This window comes from Gopherus flavomarginatus, chromosome 1 (genome assembly GCF_025201925.1).
Source record: "Gopherus flavomarginatus isolate rGopFla2 chromosome 1, rGopFla2.mat.asm, whole genome shotgun sequence".
NCBI lineage: Eukaryota > Metazoa > Chordata > Testudines > Testudinidae > Gopherus > Gopherus flavomarginatus.
This window is the reverse complement of record NC_066617.1, coordinates 25,680,632-25,702,100: the sequence shown is the minus strand read 5'-3', so window position 1 is coordinate 25,702,100 and position 21,469 is coordinate 25,680,632. Positions and strand designations below refer to the sequence as shown.

At 39.5% G+C, this 21,469-nt stretch overlaps 1 protein-coding gene across 12 annotated transcripts in view; it reads right to left on the bottom strand.

Moving 5' to 3' along the window:
* MAGI2 (membrane associated guanylate kinase, WW and PDZ domain containing 2) overlaps positions 1-21,469 on the bottom strand; it is a 1,116,388-nt gene that overhangs the window by 111,270 nt on the left and 983,649 nt on the right. For 11 of the 12 annotated variants that reach the window (XM_050936782.1, XM_050936783.1, XM_050936784.1 and 8 more), the window contains 2 exons: positions 14,508-14,539; positions 7,849-8,038 (listed from right to left, as the gene is read on the bottom strand). In XM_050936782.1, the coding sequence (XP_050792739.1) occupies positions 7,849-8,038; positions 14,508-14,539 (222 nt within the window). The remainder of the gene's footprint in view (positions 1-7,848; positions 8,039-14,507; positions 14,540-21,469) is intronic. The other variant, XM_050936776.1, reaches the window with a different exon arrangement.

The window sequence follows — 21,469 nt, the reverse complement described above, 5'->3', positions numbered from 1 at the left end:
AGGGCTTTGCAGCTCAGTTGGGTGGGAGCCAGCGGAGGAGATGGACACCTCTGTCTTGCGGCAGCACCCATGAGCAGAACCTGTGTTCTGCCACGCCCTGCCCCCAGAGGAAACGGATCCAGACAAGGAGTTGCCGGGACTACAGTTGGCTGTATACCCCAAGGAGCCCGATGACCTGTGGAGGCCAGAGGTACTAAATCCCAGGGAGATAGGAAGTAGCCCAGGGGCAGCCGATGACTAGCCGGCTAAAGAGCTGACTACTTCTAGATGGCCATGTTGTGTCCCCACTGCCCCCTCAACCCCAGGATGGCCGACTCCCCACCTTAGACCAGGAGGCCTGTGCTCTGTGAACATCCCTGCTAGCACCCTAGACTGGCTGCTGGTGTGTGGGTGTTCACCCATACCTGAACCCCAAGACTGAGCGCTTGTTGACTGCTTGAGCCCCAAGCCTGAGGCTAAAGCCTATTCCTGCTCAACCGTGCCCAAAGAGCTAGAGCTTATTGACTCAGTGAATCTGCTGGCTTCCTGGGTCGGGAGCCATTAATTGGTGTCAGACTCAGCTGAGAGGCTGCGGGCTAAAGACTACATTGGGCACTGCCCCGCCCACGGGTAGGGACAGGAGCCCCAGACTATCATGGTGAGTTTGCCTCTGTTAGATGGGCCCAGAACCATAGACTGTGTACGGCTTGGCCGTGCCGGAGGAGCCCGAGCCCGAAGGCTACCGCCCCTGACAACGAGGCAGAGTGGCCTCCCTCTGGACTGGAGAGCGAGGGACCACTACAAGGAACCTAACCATTGCCTTTATTAATGGAACTTTCACGGTGACATATTGTCCATCAGTATAATGCTAGCTGGCAAATATTCCCCATTGCTGATATTTTAAATCAAACCCAAACTGAGCACGTGTAGTGATACTTTAGAAGAAATAAAGGATGGGATTTGCATTAAAATAAAAGTGCTTGAATTAAGTGCAATCCCACAATCCTAGAAAAAGTTTCATAACCCTGTAGGTGAAAAAGCTTTGATTTCCTTATTTTATTAAAGGTGATAATGCATTACATGAATACATGTGCTATGTACATGTTTAAAGTGGATTCACAAGTTGTTGTGGACTTAGTTTTTTGTTCTTTTTCAATTTTGTCAAAATATATGACAGCATAAGATTACAGCACTGTGATTGATACCAGATACCAGACCCTCAGAGGTCCCCTGCTGTCATGGCTCTGCTACACTGCGCCCCCAAAAAGGGTAATGGAGAAGTTGTCTAGAGTGGTTGTGTAGGACACAGCCAATCAGGGCCCAGTAGCCTAGTATAAGAATTGCTGCAGGGCTAGAGGCAGTTCAGTTCCTTGCTGGAGCTGTAGGAGTGTGGCTGGCTGACAGAGTTACGGAACCCCAGACAGGGCAGCACTGCCAGAAGCCGGGGACAGTGAGAAGGAGTCCTGAGCTGGTTGCTGGGACTCCATTAGGACAAAGCCTTGAGGTAAGGGTGAAGAGAGTGTGGGGCTTTGGGAAAGTGGCCCAGGGAATTAGAGAAGCTGTGTGACATAGTTAAAGGGACACAGCCAATGGCTGCGATCTACAGGGTCCCCGGGCTTGGACCTGGAGTAGTGGCCGAGACTGGGTCACCCCCCGCATTAGTCACTGGTTGGAATTGGCCTGGACACTGAGGTACCCTAGAGGGGGAACTTAACTATAGTGGCCCAGGATTGTAACCAGGAAACCCCAAGAAGGCAAAGTCATTATCTCCAGGGAGGGAGCCTGGGGCACTGCTCTATCCCAGAGCAGGGACAATCTGAGAGAGAGCATGCAGGTGTGTGCATTTGGCCAAGGCGGAGCTCATGAGAGGTGAATGCATCCTGTTACAAGCACACACTTATAGATAATGGATTTTTAATAACTGACAAGTACATTACTGCTACTTTGATCAGAAGAAAAAGCAACATGAGAGATTTAGAAAGCAGGAATTTTTGGCCTGCCAGTAAAAGCCGGAACTGTAGCTGTCCACATTTCACTTCTAATAAGAGCTTATCGCTAGTTGATCATATTCTTTCTACTGGCATTTCTGTGTCACCTCAGCAGCCTTGGATTACCACACCAATGACAGGACTCATGTATGTATCTTAACCACTGGAAAGAAACAATTCACTTTAATCCTTTCAGTAGAGTGAAGTACAATGGAATTTCTGGTGAAAATTGTTTATACCATAAAGAACGTTATGCCATATAGAGTCCTGACAACTTTTCACATCAGAGCTTGATTGATGTGTTACTGCAGAGGATGCTGGGCAAACTGTACCTCATAATCTGTATATTTACAACAATCAGTATTCAATATAGAAAAGTCACTGAGGGAGGATGGGGAGAACTTACATAACATTTCATCCACACCATAGGAGAGTGTCTGTAAAGTGCTTTGAGATCTTCAGATGAAAGGAGCTACATAAATACAAAGTAGTACTAGTATGATATAAAGCTGAGCTGATCAAATAAATACAGATTAATTGTGAATATGAAAAAAATATCAAGTATGATCCCTTTCTTCCCAAATGATTCCACAATAGGATTAGCTGGATTTTTTTGGGGAAAATAAAACTTTTTCCCCTCATGTCATGCCATGAGGTTGAGGCAATAAGTCTATTTTGGGATGAGTGCTTTTTCTATAAATGTAATTAAACTTTTCTTTTAAATTTTAAGTGTAAGCATGATGAAGAGTATCAAACTGACACAACCATCTGCTATGAGGCTTGGTGTGTGTTATTTTGAAACCCTTTCCCCAACCCCGCAACCTTCACTTTAGCTGACAATCCTTTGACTGGCTAACAGGTTCCCTGCACTTTGTTTCTCACATTGCCAGTTTGTTGATCTACGGGTTTGAGTCATGCTTTGGCTATAAGAGGTCCTGGATTCAAATCCCAGATAAACCCTTGCAGGGGCCTCAGTTGGTCCTATACCTTTAAATTAAAAGTGTGCATGGCTTAGTTGGCTAAATGCACCTGTGTAGCAGGGCTTACCTTCAGCTAGAACTGTCTGGATCAGAGCTCTGTAAATACTTTCAAAGCTACAGGACTCCGGGTGTGTCTCCTGGGGCAGAAGCCCTGAGCCCCAGTGCCTCCCGCAGAGCTGAAGCCCTGAGCCTCGGAGCTCCAGGAAATACTCTGCGAGAATTTACACCGTGCTGCCTAGTAACTATGAGATCCTAGGTTCAAATTTCAGCAGGGCCTGGAGTGGATTTCTAGGGATTATTAATTGGATGTTTTTCTTAAAGATCTGCTCCAGGAATTATTCTAAGAGTTCTGTGGCCTGTGTTATACAGGAGGTCAGCCTAGATTATCACAGTGGTCCCTTCTGGCCTTGGAATTTATGAATCTATTACATAATACATTAATAAGGAAGGAAGAATAACCTGCCTGATGAATTCGAAGTGCTAAAGAGCTGTGTCCATGACATTCATAGAACTAAAATGGCAGAAAGAATGGAGACACTGCTGGGCTTAGAAGAATGATTTAAGGTTGTGGGGGTAAGACTGTGGGAGGAAGAAATTTTCAATTATTAGGATTGGGGAATATGCACATGCTTTTGACTCTCAAGCATTAAATAAAAAAAATTTGAAGGATGACATAAGCAAAGAAGAATCAATTAAAACTTGGGAAAACACTCGTTTCAATATATCTTGTTCCAGTGATGCATGAAACACCAGGATGTTCCCAACAAACTTGGAAGTACCGTTACTGTAGCCTTGTCTGCTTGCCTCATTTTGGGTTCAGTTTTGGTTCATGACTTCTATGTCTCTGTCTACAATTATCTATAATTTCCAATTGCCTTTAGGGCAGAACTCAAGTGAAACTAAACATTTGAACAAATATGTTCAAGAAAGTCTACCCAGGATTGTTATCCCTTCCCAAGATAGGAACAGCACTGGTCTGGCATATGCTACTGAACACAGTAGATTAGAATCACTCACCGAGCAGAAAGAGTGCTGAGCAAGGAGAACTAGAAATGTAGTCTAAGGACTCTCACACATGAATGTATGTGGGTCAGAAGATTTTTTTTTGATGGATGAGAAAAACTCCTTCTTGGTATAAAATCACCTATTTGGGGACAAATGCCCTACCCCAATGTTTATACTTGACTTTGGATTATATTTATATTTGAGTCAGGTTCAGGGCTGAATATGAATTGATCCTGGTATTTGCCTCCACTATTATTTAGCTCCAAAAATATGGAACTCTTCACACTGGAACCTAAGATGAAAGCAGATCTCATACCGTTCATTTATGTTTTTCCTGATTTTCACTGTATTTTTTTCAGTGTTGCCAAGTAATCAGTTTATAGTCTGCACTTTTCGGATCTTGCCATGATGGCTTCACCCCAAGAGGCTGCTCAGGCTCCGCTAAATTGAAAGTGCAGGGCTGTGCTAAAATACTTCATTTATTATAGAAACTACACATATGGGGAGCAATTATTTGCAAAGGGCTGCTCTCTCCTTAAAATGGTACATCAAGTCAAATATATTTTGAGCAGCAATGCTGAGTTACCAAAAATACTTGGTAATGATGGACGTCTGATGCAGTGGGTTTTAGCCCAAGAAAGCTTATGCCCAAATACATTTGTTAGTCTCTAAGGTGCCAGAAGGATTCCTCGTTGTTTTTGCTGATACAGACTAATATGGCTACCACTCTGAAACCTGACTCCCTTTTAACTTTCACTTCTCTTTAGAGTCTTCCTCAGAAGACAGCACTTTGGAGAAAAACATATCAGCACTGACTTTCTTTCTTTTCTTTTTTTTCCACTAAAGCCCTGAGAGAGAGTCGTGTTTAAAAACTGTTTGCAAACTTTGTTCAAATATGGCTCCACTAAGTCTTTTCTCAAATCTCCTTGGCTTAGTCCACACTGCAATCAAACTGACCCACATTTTCAAACAGTTTTCAAATACAGTATGTATCTCTCACCAGTGTAGGTAGAAGCTCAAGTGCAATTTCTACAAGTACTGCTGCCAGGAGGTTCAATTGCGAATAACTTTTCAGAACAGTGAAAGAAATTGGATTATTAATTAATATTTATTATCAGTATTGAAGTAACAGCCACAAGATGGTAGGCACTGTCCACATATGCACAGGAATACAGTTCCTGTCCTAAAGAGTTTATAATCTAAACACAAAATTTTCAAAAACAAATGCCTAAAATTAAATTAATTTCCCAAGTCCATATATTCTGGATATTCGGCACTTCTGAAATCCAGGCAAGTTATTTATATACACCTCTACCTCGATATAACGCTGTCCTCGGGAGCCAAAAAATCTTACCGCGTTATAGGTGAAACTGCACTATATCGAACTTGATTTGATCCACCGGAGCGCGCAGCCCTGCCCCCCCCCCGAGCGCTGCTTTACCGCGTTATATAAGAATTAGTGTTATATCGGGTGGTGTTATAACGGGGTAGAGGTGCATATATGAACTTGGTAGCCCAAACTTAGGCACCCATTTTTGAAACTGGCCTAGGAAGACAAGCAAAATACAAAGGGTGAGATTCTGTGCTGCTTCTCTTACAATGCTGGGGAAGTGGGGACAAAAGTAGCTTCAAACTCCCAGGTTACTGATGGGCTACTAAGAACGCACAAAATGCTACATGCCTATATGCCAGGGCTTGCGTGAGAGAGTGCACAGGATATCCAAAGAGGGTCCTATGCAAGGCCTGTACTTGAGAAATTCTTCACTGGCTTTAGAATCACAAAAAGGGCCATAGCTGGGTGAAAAATCTCGCTCAAAGAGCAGGAAGGAGAAAGACACAATCAAACTGTGTATAATTTTCTATACACTGAGGCAACTCACCATTCCATTACATGTTTATCAGGCCCACTGCTCTGTCATTTTGTGTAATAAATACTCAACTCAACTATACCCAACTACTCCCTAACCTATCCATTACTAATTGGCCAGTTTTTTGGAGGCAGCACAGAAGAAATAGCTTACACGGAGGAAGAATTTGGTGGAAGAGAGTAGTGGCTTTATGGATCATTTCAGAAACATGTACTGTGCATCTGGAGCTATGTGGAAGAAAGTGCAAAGATGGTACTGGGAGGAGCAGAGTAGGGAGCAGTCAAAACTAATATAATTGGCTGAGTGAACGGGATGGCGGGTGGTGTGATAAGAGACAAGAACAGAGGATAAGGGAGGGGCAGAGATGTGAAATGCCTTGAAGGGTTGAACTTGATACATTGGAAAAAGGGTAGTCAGAGAAGGCATCTGGATAAAACATACAGAATGATTGGTGAGGGAAATGGTTTTGGCAGCAGCATTTTGAATGGAGTGTAGGGGTGTGATGTGGGCATAGAAAGGCCAGAGAGGAGGTGGTTTCAGTAATCAAGAGTCTATACAAGAGTTTCAGCTGTGTGGACAGAAAGATGAAGTTGGCTGTGAGAGAAGTTATTGTGGAAGAGGTACCAAGATTTGGGCACAGCCTAGGTGTGTACATCAATGCAGAGAGAATTGTTAAACATAACTCCCAGGTCAAGGGCCTGGATGATGGAAGAATGATGATGAAGTGAAACAGTGCCAAAGAATGGAGAGAGTCTGTCATGGAATGTGGGGAGGAAGGCTAAGGAATTTAGTGCAAATTATCCTTGTGCGTAATTATGCTGAATGACTGAGAAATGCACATCTTATTTCCAGATCGCTGATTTTAGATGGAGACAGGGCTACTTCAGGGTACTTTGACACAATCATTAGATAATGACATAATTTAAATTCTTTCTTTCTCTTTCTGCTCCTTCAGATATTTATATGTAATATTCTGAACACAGATTTCATGATTATTTGCTAAGTTATCACTTTTCACTTCAGAGTGGCTTTATATCAATAGTGATTGAAACAATTCCCTTATTTTAGTGATATATATAGTAGAAGTGGTTCTGAAATGAAACTATATCAGGCACTCTCAAACTCTGCAAAAGTTTGTTCCTGAATCTTAATCTGAACCTTTTTGGCTTAGGACCATCTCTAATACACAGGGTCAAACTGATGGCAAGAGAGTTAATCTGGATCTATGCCAGTGTAATTCAGTGCAGTATTTTGCACATCATTTATACATTAGTTTGAGAGCCTTCGAAGTGAAAGGTGCTATATACAAGCATAAGATACGACTATACGAACAAAAATCTTAAAGAATAACACATAATATTTAAATGTTCTTAATTTAAGAGCTCTTGTTTACATACAGTATACAATTTTTATTTAAAAGGTTATGGGACCAAATATGGATGGGATAAAACGTCTTTTCCTTGATGTGGAATACATGCAATATATTCCTTAAGAACATGAAAAAAGAAAATAAGGATGAGAAGCTTGGAGAGAGTTTTGTTTTCCATAAGTTTTCAGGTATTACGGGTTAGTGGATTTTTAGCAGCAAGTATAGTATAATAACTAGCAGAAAGTCACTATATGTAAAACAAACCAACCAACCAAAAGTTTCCTTTTTAAACATCAATCTAAGGGTAAGAATAACCAGAACAATTTAATGGTAAATTTGTATCACCTTGTCAGTTAACTACAAAGAAGATATTTTGATGTATACTGTTCTTCTTTGAGGACTTACGATTCAGAACAGGGGAGGGGTAATAGCAAGAAAACAAACTTGTGTGAAAGCCAAAGCGTAAATGTGTAAAATTTAGACAATTTTAGGATAAATGTATCAAGGTAGAGTTTGAATAATTTTTAATTGGGTTCATATGTGGGTTGCTTTAAACTACAATAGATATAATTACATAAAATATGTCAGCCTTGACACATTCATAGGCAAATGCTTAAAATTATTAAATGCTCAGCAGGGTGAACAAGGCTTTCACTTACGCCTACTTTCATAAATAGCTCTTGACTTCTCATATAGCTCATATGGGTCGGGTTTTCTTGGATCAAAGGCCTCTGTTGAATCAGGAAACGAACTCCTGTGAAGGGCGGGTGGGAAGGGAATACTCTGTGGTAGAGCTGGAGCAGATAAACTGGTTTGAGGGCTGCCTTGATTCTCCCATCGCTCCATCATCTATAATAAATATATACAGAAAATAAAAAATTAAACATCTTTTCACAAACCATGACTACTTCAAACACTCTAGAGAAAGTGGCTTCAGTTACAAGTGTGGTAGATACACATATATTTTGTAAAGTTAGAAAATCTTCTGGATATCTTTGGGGATGAAAGGAACTCTAAATATTATTTTAAAGTTACTTAAATTAAAAGTTTTTATTCCAAGGTCTTGGTGCTTATAGATATATCAAAATACACAACAAATGAAGAAGCAGCTATAATTAAAAAAAAAAAAAACAGCCATGTCTTTCCTATTTAATGTACCCATCACATATGTACAAAGCCTTCCTTGTCTGATTGTGCCTCATTCCCACCCTGCTAGGAAATCCCAGGGAAATAGATGAGCTTTCCAGTATTCCCTGAAGGCTAATCAAGTCTGTCCAACCAAAAGGGGAGGCAGTAATTTCCAAATTTGAGGATTCCCCACCCAAGGCTCTTTACTACCAAATCCCTCTATTTTAAACCAGAGGCCCTTAACCCAATGACAGCTGCATCTTTGTCACACAAAGAAGGCGGTGATCTCTCAGGCAGCTGAGTCCCTCACTATTTGGGACCCCATTCTGTAATATTACTCAGGTTGTGTGACACTTACTCAGAGACCTATTTGCTTCAGTGAAGCTACTCATATAGATAAGTGCCACTTAGTGTGACTAAGAATTTTAGAATTAGGCCCACCAAGATTTATAGGTTAAAACCAACATCTTAAGGAATGCCTTAAGCATGAAGCACCTCTTAACTAGCAAGCAGCCACATTCTCCATGATCTTCATTCTCTGAATGATCCCAACGTCCAACTTATGTAGAGTGCATGACAGTAGACATGAGAAAGTCTTTGATTACTATAAGGTAGTCTGCACTGGAAAAAAGGGTTGCATCTTTTTAGACACAGACCAATGAAAAAGAGTAATCTAGGCACAGCTATTACTTGAACATCCAGTTGCAGTGAAAACTTTAATAGCACCTTTAAATTTCAAAGCTGAATAATGAAAAGTCAGGATTCTCCCTCAATCCAGGAGTTTGATATAATCCTTGTGTCATAAACAGATAATTAAGGGTTAATGTCTCTTTTACCTGTAACGGGTTAACAAACAGGGAACCAAACACCTGACCAGGGGACCAATCAGGAGACAAGATACTTTCAAATCTCGGTGGAGGAAAGCCTTTGTTTGTGTTTTTTGGGTTTGGCTTTGTTCTCTCTGGGTCCTGGAAGGGACTAGACGTGCAACCAGGTTTCTTGCCAATCTCCCTGCTACAGTCTCTTATATATTCAGAATAGTGAGTATTTAGTAAGAAAGGCGGTTATAGTCTTTTGATTGTTTTCTGTATTTGCAAATGTGTAGTTTGTGGAAGTATTTTAAATTGTATTTCTGCTGGAGGAGGCTTTTTCTCCAGTTTCTATAAGCTGACAGACCCTGTAATTTTTACCATCTAAATTGCAAAGATAATTTTTACTTTTTTTCTTTCTTTTTATTAAAAGTTTTGCTTTTTAAGACCTGTTTGATTTTTTCCCCCTTGTTAAGGCTCAAGGAAATTGAGTCTGTACTTAACAGGGAAGGAGAAGGGAGGGGGAGAAAAGGCGGGGAAGCATCCTAATTTCTCTGTGTTGTGATTCAAGGAGTTTGAATCATGGTGATCTCCTAGTGTACCCAGGGCGGGAAAGATCTGGGAGGAAGAAAGGAAAAGTGGAGGGAAATGGTTTATTCCCCTGTGTTGTAAGACTCAAGGAATTTGGGTCTGGGGGTCCCCAGGGAAGCTTTTTAGGGGGACCAGAGTGCCCCAAAACACTATATATTTTTGGGTGGTGGCAGTGTATCACATCTAAGCTGGTATTAAGCTTAGAGGAATTCATGCTGGTACCCCAATTTTTTGGACTCTAAGATTCAAACTGGGAAAAGATGCTATAACACCTTGTCATTTCTTCTGGTTTCTTCCTTCCACATAAAACATCTCCAGTCTTATTTAGATAATGTTTGAGAGGGTTAGTTCTCATCCAAGTACCACACTGGGTAGGGGGATCAGTTCCTCCAGACAGTTTAGGCAAGATGGAGATACACAGCAGTGTGTGATATGTTGAAGGCACTGAAGTCCAGGGCTCCTCATTGATACTTCCTAGTGGCAAGGCCTCAAATACACAATGAACAAGAGGAGGGATAATATAGGATGCAATGGTATCCTGCAGGAGACAGCCCTTGGATTTTACCTTCTGCAGATATGTCTGCACTAGAGTTTTTATTTGACAACTGATAACTAATTAAGTTTAGGCTTGGAAGGATTAGATTTTTATTGGCAAATGTCAATTTCACCATACACACAAACCAATGAAAAAATATTTCCACCAGTGATAACTGAAATGTAAAGATAGACCAACTAAGAAAAATGCTGCTGGAAAACTTTGAGTTTGGTTTAAAGCTATTTACTTTGTATATTTTGACATGTGATTTTGACAATTTGTGTTTTAACAATTATAAAGTTTTAACTTTTTGATATTCAGTATCTATTGTCAGTAAATAACTATTGTTTGATACCCCCCATAATCTCCTGCAACTATGAAAATGTAAATCAACAACAATTAAAAATGCTTAAAAATTAAGATTGATATTATCCATTGAAATTATAAAAAAACAAAAATTGAATGCTGCGATGCCCAGTGAAGTTGTTAGGTAACACATTTGTATGTCCTAGTCTAGATACAGCACAAGCATGGAGCAAGCACTCGTTAAGTGTCCAGGCTAGCATGTACAAACATGTGAGCTGACTTATGTTAATTGGCAATCAATTAATACAAGTAAAAAAAATGTCTAATGTAGATGAATCTTAAAAATGAACCATCCAAGTGCCACTCCATGTACCCTGCTCGGGACTGAAGCTATGTCAGCAGTCCTTTACTGCAAATGGCAGCAAAGGCAGATGACTAGAGTTATACAATGAGTCTAACCTCTGAACATTGACTCCATCCCTTCTTTCAACCTACACCCTCAGAAAATGCCTGCTTTAGCTTTGCAATATATCCTGAAGATCAACAAAGTCAGACTCTCATAGCAAGAGTGTGTGGAGTAAAGTTTTAGAGTCAAGTGCACTCTCCAAATAAATACATCTAGTGATCATTAGCTGGAGTGTGTCTAAATTGAAATATTTCAGTTTTCATTTGAAAACTGAACATGTTTTGGGTTTTGAGCATTTTTTTTGACAAAAAAATTAAAAATTTCTGTGGAAAGCAGACTCTTCACTAAAAATATGTTTAGTCAAAACCCACTGTTTTCTGTAATAAAACAGTTTCAATGGAAAGTTTACCACCAATACTAAAGATAATGCACCTAAGTGCTTTGTGAAGAGGCACATATGAGGCTCAGTAAGCTGAAAGGAAGCTGTTTGAAATTACTACTATGCCCATGGAATTCAGGTCAATGGCTTGCCAACTACAGAACCAGTTTCTCCTCTCTTGGTTTTCACACCTCAACTACTAGAACAGGGCCTCATCCTCCCTGATTGAACTGACCTCGTTATCTCTAGCTTACTTGCTAGCATATATATACCTGCCCCTGGATATTTCCACCATATGCACCTGAAGAAGTGGGTATTCACCCACGAAAGCTCATGCTACAAAACGTCTGTTAGTCTATAAGGTGCCACAGGATTCTTTGCTGCTTTTACAGGTCAAACAAGGGCTGTCCACAGCATTTCAGCCTTCTGAATCACAGATAAATGCACCTGCCTTTTGTCAAGAATGTCCAACTTCGAAGATTAGTAAAGACAAAGCCTGTAAATTGTAGGAAAGACGACAAAAGAGACAAAGCCAGTGTAGGAAAGATGACAGACAGGGACCTCAGTTAATACAAGTGCTCAGTGATCAGGCAAAATAATGGTCTGAATCCTGATCAATGGAGCACTAAATTCAGTTCTGTCCGCACTGAGGAAAGAAACTAGTGAAATCAAACAACTTATTATTATGAAACAGAAAGACACTTAGGTATCTATCTATCTATCTATCTATGAAATATTTCATAATCTCTTTGAAAGAACCAGAGAAACAAAGAACTATCTTTCAAAATAAGAAAACGAAAAGAAATAAAATTGATCTAAAAGCAGGGTAAAAAAAAGGCCTCCCGCAAGCCCAACCCCTCGTCCTTGTGGTGTGATAATGGAAACAGGTTGAGTATGGTTGGTGAGCTATTCTCTCTGCACTGCTATAGTAGCCATGAAGGCCTACAGGATTTACTCTGAAACACCTTGGCTAACAGAGCTCTGGCTGGGAAGACCAAGTTCATTAGCCTGGCAACTGGTCTAAGAGAGGGTCACTCTGAAAACAAACCTGCAGCCAACAAGTCTTTCAGTCATCTCGGCTTTACCCTGAAATAGTCTTGCTGGCCGAGAGAGTGTGCAAGTTGGTGCGTAATTGCTTGTCTACTTTAAGTGAATTCCCGTGCAGCCTTCAACAATCTAATCCAATAAATCCCACAGCAATGGGGAAACAGTGAAAGTGACGGGCGATGGACATTGTTGGGACTCATAGTCATGAACCTACACATGAACAGGTCAAGATTTCGGTTGCTCTGGGTTGATTTAGGGCAGTGGTTCCCAAACTTGTTTCGCCACTTCTGCAGGGAAAGCTCCTGGTGGGCCAGGCTGGTTTGTTTACCTGCCGAGTCCACAGGTTCGACTGATCGCAGCTCCCACTGGCCGTGGTTTGCTGCTCCAGGCCAATGAGAGCTGCTGGAAGCAGCGGTTGGTATGTCCCTTGGCCTGCACTGCTTCCAGCAGCCCCAGCTGGCCTGGAGCAGTGAACCGCGGCAACTGGGAGCTGTGATTGGCCGAACCTGCGGACGCGGCAGGTAAACAAACTGGCCCAGCCCTGCCCGCCAGGGGTTTTCCCTGCATAAGCGGTGGAACAAGTTTGGGAACCACTGATTTAGGATGACACTGTAGTTCAGCTCTATCTTAATTGGCTCAGCTGCTCTATTCACAGACACCACAGCCTACTTCAATCTAGAAAAGATGCCCTAAAAATTGTTCCAAAACAGCCCCAACCAGCCTACTGCAGCTGGAGTTTGTCCCATCCCATTGCTGAAATGTAAACTATGCAGAACTATGTGGAGACAGTTGCACTTCATATTCCTGCACTGCACCAAGTTCAAGATGCTGCAACTAGTCTCTCACTTCCCAAAAGCTCTTTCCAAATATGGCTTTAAATCACTTTTAAACACACTGTACGCTTATGAATTCTGAAAACATCCAAACAGGGTTTTTTAAATTTTTTAAAATTTCCTGCCTCCCACAATATTTACTCCCAAAAAAGCTTGTGTAATATGCTTCTATCCAGACTATATTTGTCACTTATGTTATTTAGATCAATGGACAAACTCATGTCACAACATAGTGTGATTCAGGCCAGCACATTGCATCCAACTTTTATCACCACAGATTGAAATCATCATGAATTGAAACAATCTGATGGAGTAGCACCAAATTTTCATCCCAGAGGTTATTTCAGGAGCTGTTCAATATGCCATGATCTAGCCTCACAGGTCATCAGATGAACAGTGACAATCATGAAAAACAGAACAGATGACCAACTTATAAATGCTTGTAAGTATATTAAAATTGTTATTATTTGTATTGCAATAACACTTAGGGGCCCCAAACCAGGGATCAGAGGCCCAGTTTGCTATGCAATATATATACATACAGTGAGAGACAGTCATTGCCCTGAAGAGTTTACGGTCTAATTAGACAAGCTAGACAGACAACAGAAATAGAGAAGCAAAAATAGTGGTTTAAAATATTTTTATATTGGGAATGCTGACACAGCTATAATAAGATGATATAGTAAGAAATCTGGGGATCAATATAATAAATACAATGTTTGTTTGCAATCTTTTTTCACAGTTTCGCAGTAACCCCATTACATAAATGCTGGCATTGGAAGACAAATTCACTCTCGTACATATTCTCAAAACAGTCATTAGAAGGATGAATTTTTATTGCCTATATGATGCTTTAAGTAACCTCGTATCTTCAAGACCAACTAAATTTCTGAAATTACAGAAATAATTAGCCTAATAATTAATATTAGCCATGTATAAATTTATAAGATTCTGCTTCTCTTAGAAGCATGTGGGGGGAACAGATTTTGAAGGGGAAAACTGATGCAGATCTGTTAATGAAATGTATTTGGTACTGACATTTTCATCTGAAAGAATTCACTTAAAAATAAAAATAGAACAGGGTATATACTGAGGGGTTAAATCTTATGATCTATTATTTATTTATTTATTTTACAGGGCATTAAAGTCAATCATACAGTAGTGGAGAAAAGTAAATGTAATCTTATTAATGGCATATAGGTCAGATAAAAGCCTGAAGAAAATTGCCTTATAATGATAATGACTTATGAATTCGAATGAGCGTAATTTTGAATGAGAACTTACAGGCTTTGGAGTTTTCCATGGAGAAAAGAAACCTGAAATAAAGGAAAAAATATTAGTGAAACTTTCTGTCATATCAAATAGATAATGGTGCAGGCACTATGGGGTGTATTCTTCCCTTTTGATGAAGGCCTGTAATTTATAGTAACATTAATGAGGATTACACATGGTGAAGGGAGATGCATCCTAAATAAAGGCAAGTGAAGCCTACAGGAGTCTAGCCATTATCTTCAAAGGTAGCAGGCTCAAACGGACAAAACTTCAATCCAGTGCCCACTCAAGGAAATGGAAAGACTCCTAATGGCTTCAGTCGGCATCAGATAAAGCTCCAAATAATCTATTTCAAAGAATTAAACATAGTAAAACAGCAATTCAAAATTTTTGTTACAACAAAGACTAATAAGCAAAGACTGGTTTCAATTGGCAAGTATAAAGAAACATTGAAGAACAATTACTATTTAATCAATATAGCTCACAAAAATACAACTCCAAAAGTTAATTATTGTTTTTTGCTTTATTTTGTTCCTCCCCCTGCTGAAATAAAAGGTGCTGGTCAGATACTACTGCTTCTTTTCATCAAATTATTTATCTTCCTGGTTTCTGGTGTGTGACTCAACTTAATGAGTCATTATGACTTCTGCTTACCAGTACTTAAAAGCTGATATGTCCTTGTCATAAAACTAGATCACCTAAAATGTATGTTGAAAACATTGATAATTGCTTTGTATGCAGTACAATGTGCAAAAGAATTTTAGCTACAAAATGAATAAATAATTCAGGTAAAAAAACAGAATTAAAAAGAATAGAGGGTCAATTTTTCAAAAGTGTAACCTTCTTTTTGCAGGCTCAATTTTAATCCAAAAAAATGTACCTGTAATTTGACTGTGGTTATAAATCTGAGTACACACATTTCTGACTCCATGCTTACAAGCTAAAATCAGGTAGTCAGAGGCACAATTCATTTTGTGGGGAAAAAATACAGGCTCAAACTGAGGTCACTCAAAGAGTGACTGGGCCTCTGCCCCTCAGAAAATGTTCTCCAAATAATGAATTATAATGATAGCACTACCTTAACTATTTCTCTCTCTAAAGAGCATCAAGAAAACAGCTAAACTGAATTAAAATAACAGACCATTAGGGAAATGTATCCATAAAAACATACAAAAGGAGTTACATCTGAACATGATAGTCAAGGTCCTTAGGATTCTGTGGTCATCAGATCATTTCAACCGTCTATAGATGTGATAAAATTTGGAGAAATGAAATTCTCAAATTTGTTGCAGAAAGCCATTGACTGTATGGCAACTGTTATTTGTAAAGTAATAGTATTTTTAAAGCACAATGATACTGTAAAAGTGATTCTGAAAAGACATTGTTGGGCGGGGGAGGCTCCTGTTTGCTGTTTGTCTATAGCAGGGGTAGGCAACCTATGGCACGCATGCCGAAGGCGGCACGTGAGCTGATTTTCAGTGGCACTCACACTGCCCAGGTCCTGGCTATCGGTCTAGGGGGCTCTGCATTTTAATTTAATTTTAAATGAAGCTTCTTAAACATTTAAAAATCCTTATTTACTTTACATACAACAATAGTTTAGTTATATATTATAGACTTATAGAAAGAGAACTTCTAAAAATGTTAAAATGCATTACCGGCACATAAAGCCTTAAATTAGAGTGAATACATGAAGACTTGGCACACCACTTCTGAAAGGTTGCTGAACCCTAGTCTACAGCTGTCATATAAAAGATGCTGAGTTTACAAACAAAAAGATTTTTTCTCCCTCTGTAAACTGAAGCTGAGGTATGAAAGACAAATTGTGACGTTCTGGTTCCCACATCAGCTCCAATATTAAAGATGCTATAACTGAAGTTTAGCTAGAAATTCTTTAGATGATGTACATGTCAGAACAGAATCCAGCTCACTCTTCCTTGCTTGTTGCTGCTCTGCACGGCAAACAGGAGCCAAAAGGTAGTAAACACCTATTTGCATCAGAAAGCTAAGCTGAGACTTGGAATACACAAGAAGATCTGTTGAGCAAGATGTGCCAGCTATCTTATATCTAGTTACTGATGATTTCTGGAAATATCCAAAAAGGTAACATTCTACAATCATTTGCACTAGTTCAATGCCCATGAATTGTCTTCAGTGAAAATTACAACTATTCAAAAAAGGTCAAAACTCACTCCATGGAAATTTACCGGTCTATAGTCAATTTTCTGACCATAACTGCACTTTAGCTGCCCTGTCTCAAACTGTCCATATCAAATAAACATAAAATAAAAATACATACAAATATTTATTGACAAAAATAAATGACAAATACAACAAACAGAGGGTTTTTTAAAAAGAAAAATCAAACATTCAATCTAAACTAAAAACATTTGCACTTAAATTCAGCACGGAGACTTGTTGCATAGACTTTAACATACAAATGCCAAGGTCCTCATTCAAAACCAATAAAAGGAAATACTTATTCACACTACACCTAATTAAGTGATGGAATGCGTTGCCATAGGATGTCATTGAGGCAAAAAACCTAGCAAGAGTCAAAAGGTGACTAGGCATTTATATAGATAATGAGCAGTGTTATAAGAGTTAATGCTAATAGACTTTGGATGAGATATTAAACCTCATGCTTCACAGTGTAAGCCAGTCTCTAATTATTGACAATTAGGAGATCTAATGTGGGGGGGGCAGAACATCCCACATCTCCTAATCGGAGGTTTCCTGCACCTTCTTCTGAAGCATCTGGTGCTGGCCACTGTTGGAGACATGACACTTGACTAGATTGACCCTGAGTCTTGTGCAGGATTGAAATTCCCACATTCCTCTTTTCCAGGTACCCTTTGACAATTCTAATTTTTCCCTTGCGTTAAACAAAACAAACAAACAAACATAAAAGATGCCTTTTATGTGTTGTCTCTGTTGACACCCGTGGATGCTAAATGTGGGCTGAACATCAGCAGAATTTGTAACTGATGTTTAAATACACATGAGCAATGCTGCAAGTTCAACTATGTTGGCACCTGCAGATTTTTGAATGGCCTGCATAACTGATTATAGAATATGTATGAAAAGCTTCCTAGAGTGGTATAAAAATGTAATGAATCATGGTCCAGTATGTATGATACAGGTTCACTGCTATGTTTTAGGACCCTACCCTGAGGTCAGTGCAGCTATTATGTGCCACAAAGCCAGTAGAGTCTGGTACAGCTAGCAAATCCAGGCCCAGGAATCTCACCTCAGTATAAAGTGGATCCTGTGGTGGCATAGAGCCAGCATAGCAACTCTAGCAGCATAGCTTCCCTGCTGCTGGAACAGGTGGTGTGGTCATAGCTCTTTACAATGCACAGATCTTTGGCTGTTGCCTTGATCCCTTGGGACCATTGGCAGCTAACATAGTTTAGAACAGCCCTCATGCTGCTTTAACTGTCTCTGGGGGACTGTCCCTAGTGTCTGCTTGGCCAGGATTGGGGAAGGGCAAAGGTGAACTTTATGCCACTTTTGCACTCAGTCCTGACCTTTGCTTTTGTGTTCATGAAATATATCTGAGGACCCATAGATTTCTTTTTTAAGAGTGCTCTGCAGAATAATGACCTGCAAATTGTAGGAGTTTGCCACATTAGTTTACCTGATGGCACAGGACATGTCACATTAATCTCAAGGAATACTGCTGTACAATGTATAATCTTTCACATACTCAGCAGCGTTGGACTCCATCAGCCAGGACAGTTGTTGGGGGTGGAGGGAACTGTTCACTCTCATTTAGCTTGATCTCCCATCATAGTACTACACTCCTTTTTGAATTACATGTGCTGTTTCATTTAATGTTGTGAACTTTCATCACAAGAGATAGTGGGACCCTTTCTTGAACAAGCGGGGCTCAGCCCTGGCAGACCCTGCCGAAAGTCCAACAGTGATTTAGAGACAGGAATGAAACTTTTCTCAGATCAAAGATCCTTACAGCCTTCAGGAACTGCAGTCTGGTTTGACCTTCTAACAAGCTATGTCTAACTAGACACCAATTTTAGGTGAGACTTGATAAAACTAGTGTGCAGTCTCTCCCACCTAAGGTGGGAAAACCACTGACAACTGGGAATATAGGTGCTTTTGGAAGATGAGACTATAAAAGCCAATAGAACAGTCAGGCCTGTCTGAAAAAAGCAAAACATTTGGGTAGCCCTGTGTGTTCTCACTAGTGGCATCTCCTTCTTCATGCTCACCCACTAACTTGATTATCTTTCTACTGACCTGACATCTAGTGGAAGGATGACTTGATAACTATTCCCACTAGTAACAGGCTCCCAGTGCAAGATTATGGATTCATTTCCGGAAGAGTCCAAGATACTTTTGAAAAAGAATAGCCAGAACTACTAGATCACAATCTCATTGGCAGGAAAATCAAATAACATATTCACCAAGCACAGTGATTATGATATTCTAAGCACAGGGAAATAAATGTGCTATCTTTTGCCATTCAATGGTAACTTTGAGAAAATGCTGATATTTCAAAATAGCAATCAATGTAAGTTGTGTTAAATTATTAACAACTGACATTCAAAACCAATGTAAAGTTCTCTCCTTTTTGGTTTTAACTAGACAAGTCACGATATATTAATTAATGAGATGGGTGATTTTAGAAGGTGTACAAAAATGCTTTTAAAAATTCAGAGAGAATTATCTCAATGCATTGACAAAAAGTTGGAATTTTACAGATTTTGGATAGATCTCCTTTACTGTCTCCCACTATCCCCTTCACAATAGGCCTTTTCTAAACATGTCTAAAAATCAGATCTGAAACGCTTCTCAGAGAATCCCAATAATACAACAAAAACTTGAGACTAAAAATCAATCTGGGAAACTGTACATGTTTATGGATATTTTTTCTTTTTGGAGACAAAGGCAAATTCCAGCTTCAGTCTCTTATGCTTCTCCTTTTTTGATGAGGATATCCTATAACAAAAAAACAAATCATGTTACACTCATTTTTATTTTACTGTATCTTTAATGTACATTTTAATTAGGTCACTCATAAGAAAATTTGCTTACGGATTGCACGTTTTACACATTGGGCTGTAATGACTGCAAACAATTTAATTTCTTAGAAGCAATCTCACCAGTAGGCTTCGCAGTGTTTGCAAGATTGAATCCTATTTCAGATTCTTTTTCAGTGAAGGTCCTCTCACACTGTACATAATCCTGGTAATATGCTTCTGTCCATGTAACTTGCTGCCAGTTCTGCCACGAAATTGGACATCAGCTTTGTTGATCACGGATATGGTTATGTGTATGGCATTATGGTCCCCATTCTGGTTCCTTTCTGTCGCCGTTATTCTTTTTTAATCATGAGAGAAAACAATTTCTAAAAAAACCTTTATTCATTCCTCAGAAAGTCTAAGCAACTAATGTGGAAGGTGTAAAGGATCAAGGTCTTTTGGACACTGGTGTGGCTTTCATTGGTCTTTGTGAAAGGCCGATTCATATAATTAAACTGGAAGACATAAATAGTTAATAAATTTCCACAACTGACTGGGTACCAGTAGGCTGAAGGAAAGAACTTTAATGTCTCAAAGACACGACACTCTCAAATAAAGTGGAGTGTGTTTAAGTTATATCATCTTCATTCCACAGCACTCTCCACATTGATGATAATGGCATTGTTTTTGTCCATTAGCTTGTGCTGGGCTTCTTGCCTTTTTTGTCATATAAATGCCTCGCTGCATATGGCTTCCTGTGCCAATCTGTCCCAAGCACTGCACAGACCTTTTCACATGAATGTTTGGTAGCAGATGAACAGATGGTTCATCAGCACTTTCCAGAGTATCAGTTGACTCCATGTACATCTCTTCAAAGTTGATGTGATGTTAGTTCACTTTCCAGAGAAGTCACTGTTTTTATTTACTTTTGCATTAGATTTTTTGGCATTTCCCTCCCTGATTGAATATATGGATACTTCAGATATTTGTTAATTGGCTATTCTGGGCCTGATTTTCAGAGGGCTGAGTACTTATAGCTCCCATTGACTTCAAGTGGAATCATAGGTGTTTAGCTTCTCTTAAAATCAGGCTTTTTATCCACTTGAATTAGGAGTATGAGGGGAACAGTTTCCTACCACCCACATGCAACTGGACTTCAAATTCTATGCAATTATCTTTTGTTGATTTGTACTAGGCAACTATGGATTGGATGCACAGATTTTAATCTATTGTTGTTTTATATAAAGGGTAGCAAAAATGTCCTCCAGCTAAAGTTACAAAAATATTGCACAGAGAGAGAGAGTATTGCATCATATAAAAAGAATAAAGATTAAACATTAACTCAATTAACCTTCAAATATCTTTTCCTTTCAGAAAAACAAAAACCCAGCAAGGAGAATAAGCAGATTTGATTAATTCATATACAGTAATAAATAAATGTTTAAATGGAGACAAAGAAAGTAGACAGACATAACTATTATGAACATAAAAATATGAAAGGGAGTTTGAAATTACCAAGAGATGTTTAAAATGTAAGATGATTGTACTGAATAGTACTCATTAGTACAGTTTTTACAGTTCTAACAAAATATATTATTATACATGGAAAATGCCAAAATTCAAAGGCCATTCCCTTCCAAACAGCTTTAAAGAATAATCAAAATTTCATACTAGCAATAACTATAAAGTTCTTTACCTGGGAATTAAGAGTAGCTGGAAGAAGACTGGTAGCTCTCCAAGCCTAGCTAGCTAGTCCTGTAATCCAGTCTTCCTTTAGAATGATGGTGCTATGCCGTGGAGGACCCCTTTTAGTAGGAATGCAAAGGCAATCTGGAAAGTCTTTGCTTGTTGCCCATGAGTGGTCTTTGGTGAGGTTATCACCTGAGATGGTGGGTTGAAGTCAATGAAGCCCACATTTGGGATGATCTGAATGGGGAGTTATGTTTGACTGGGCCCAATGTGTTTTGACTAGAGATAGCTCCACTTGCA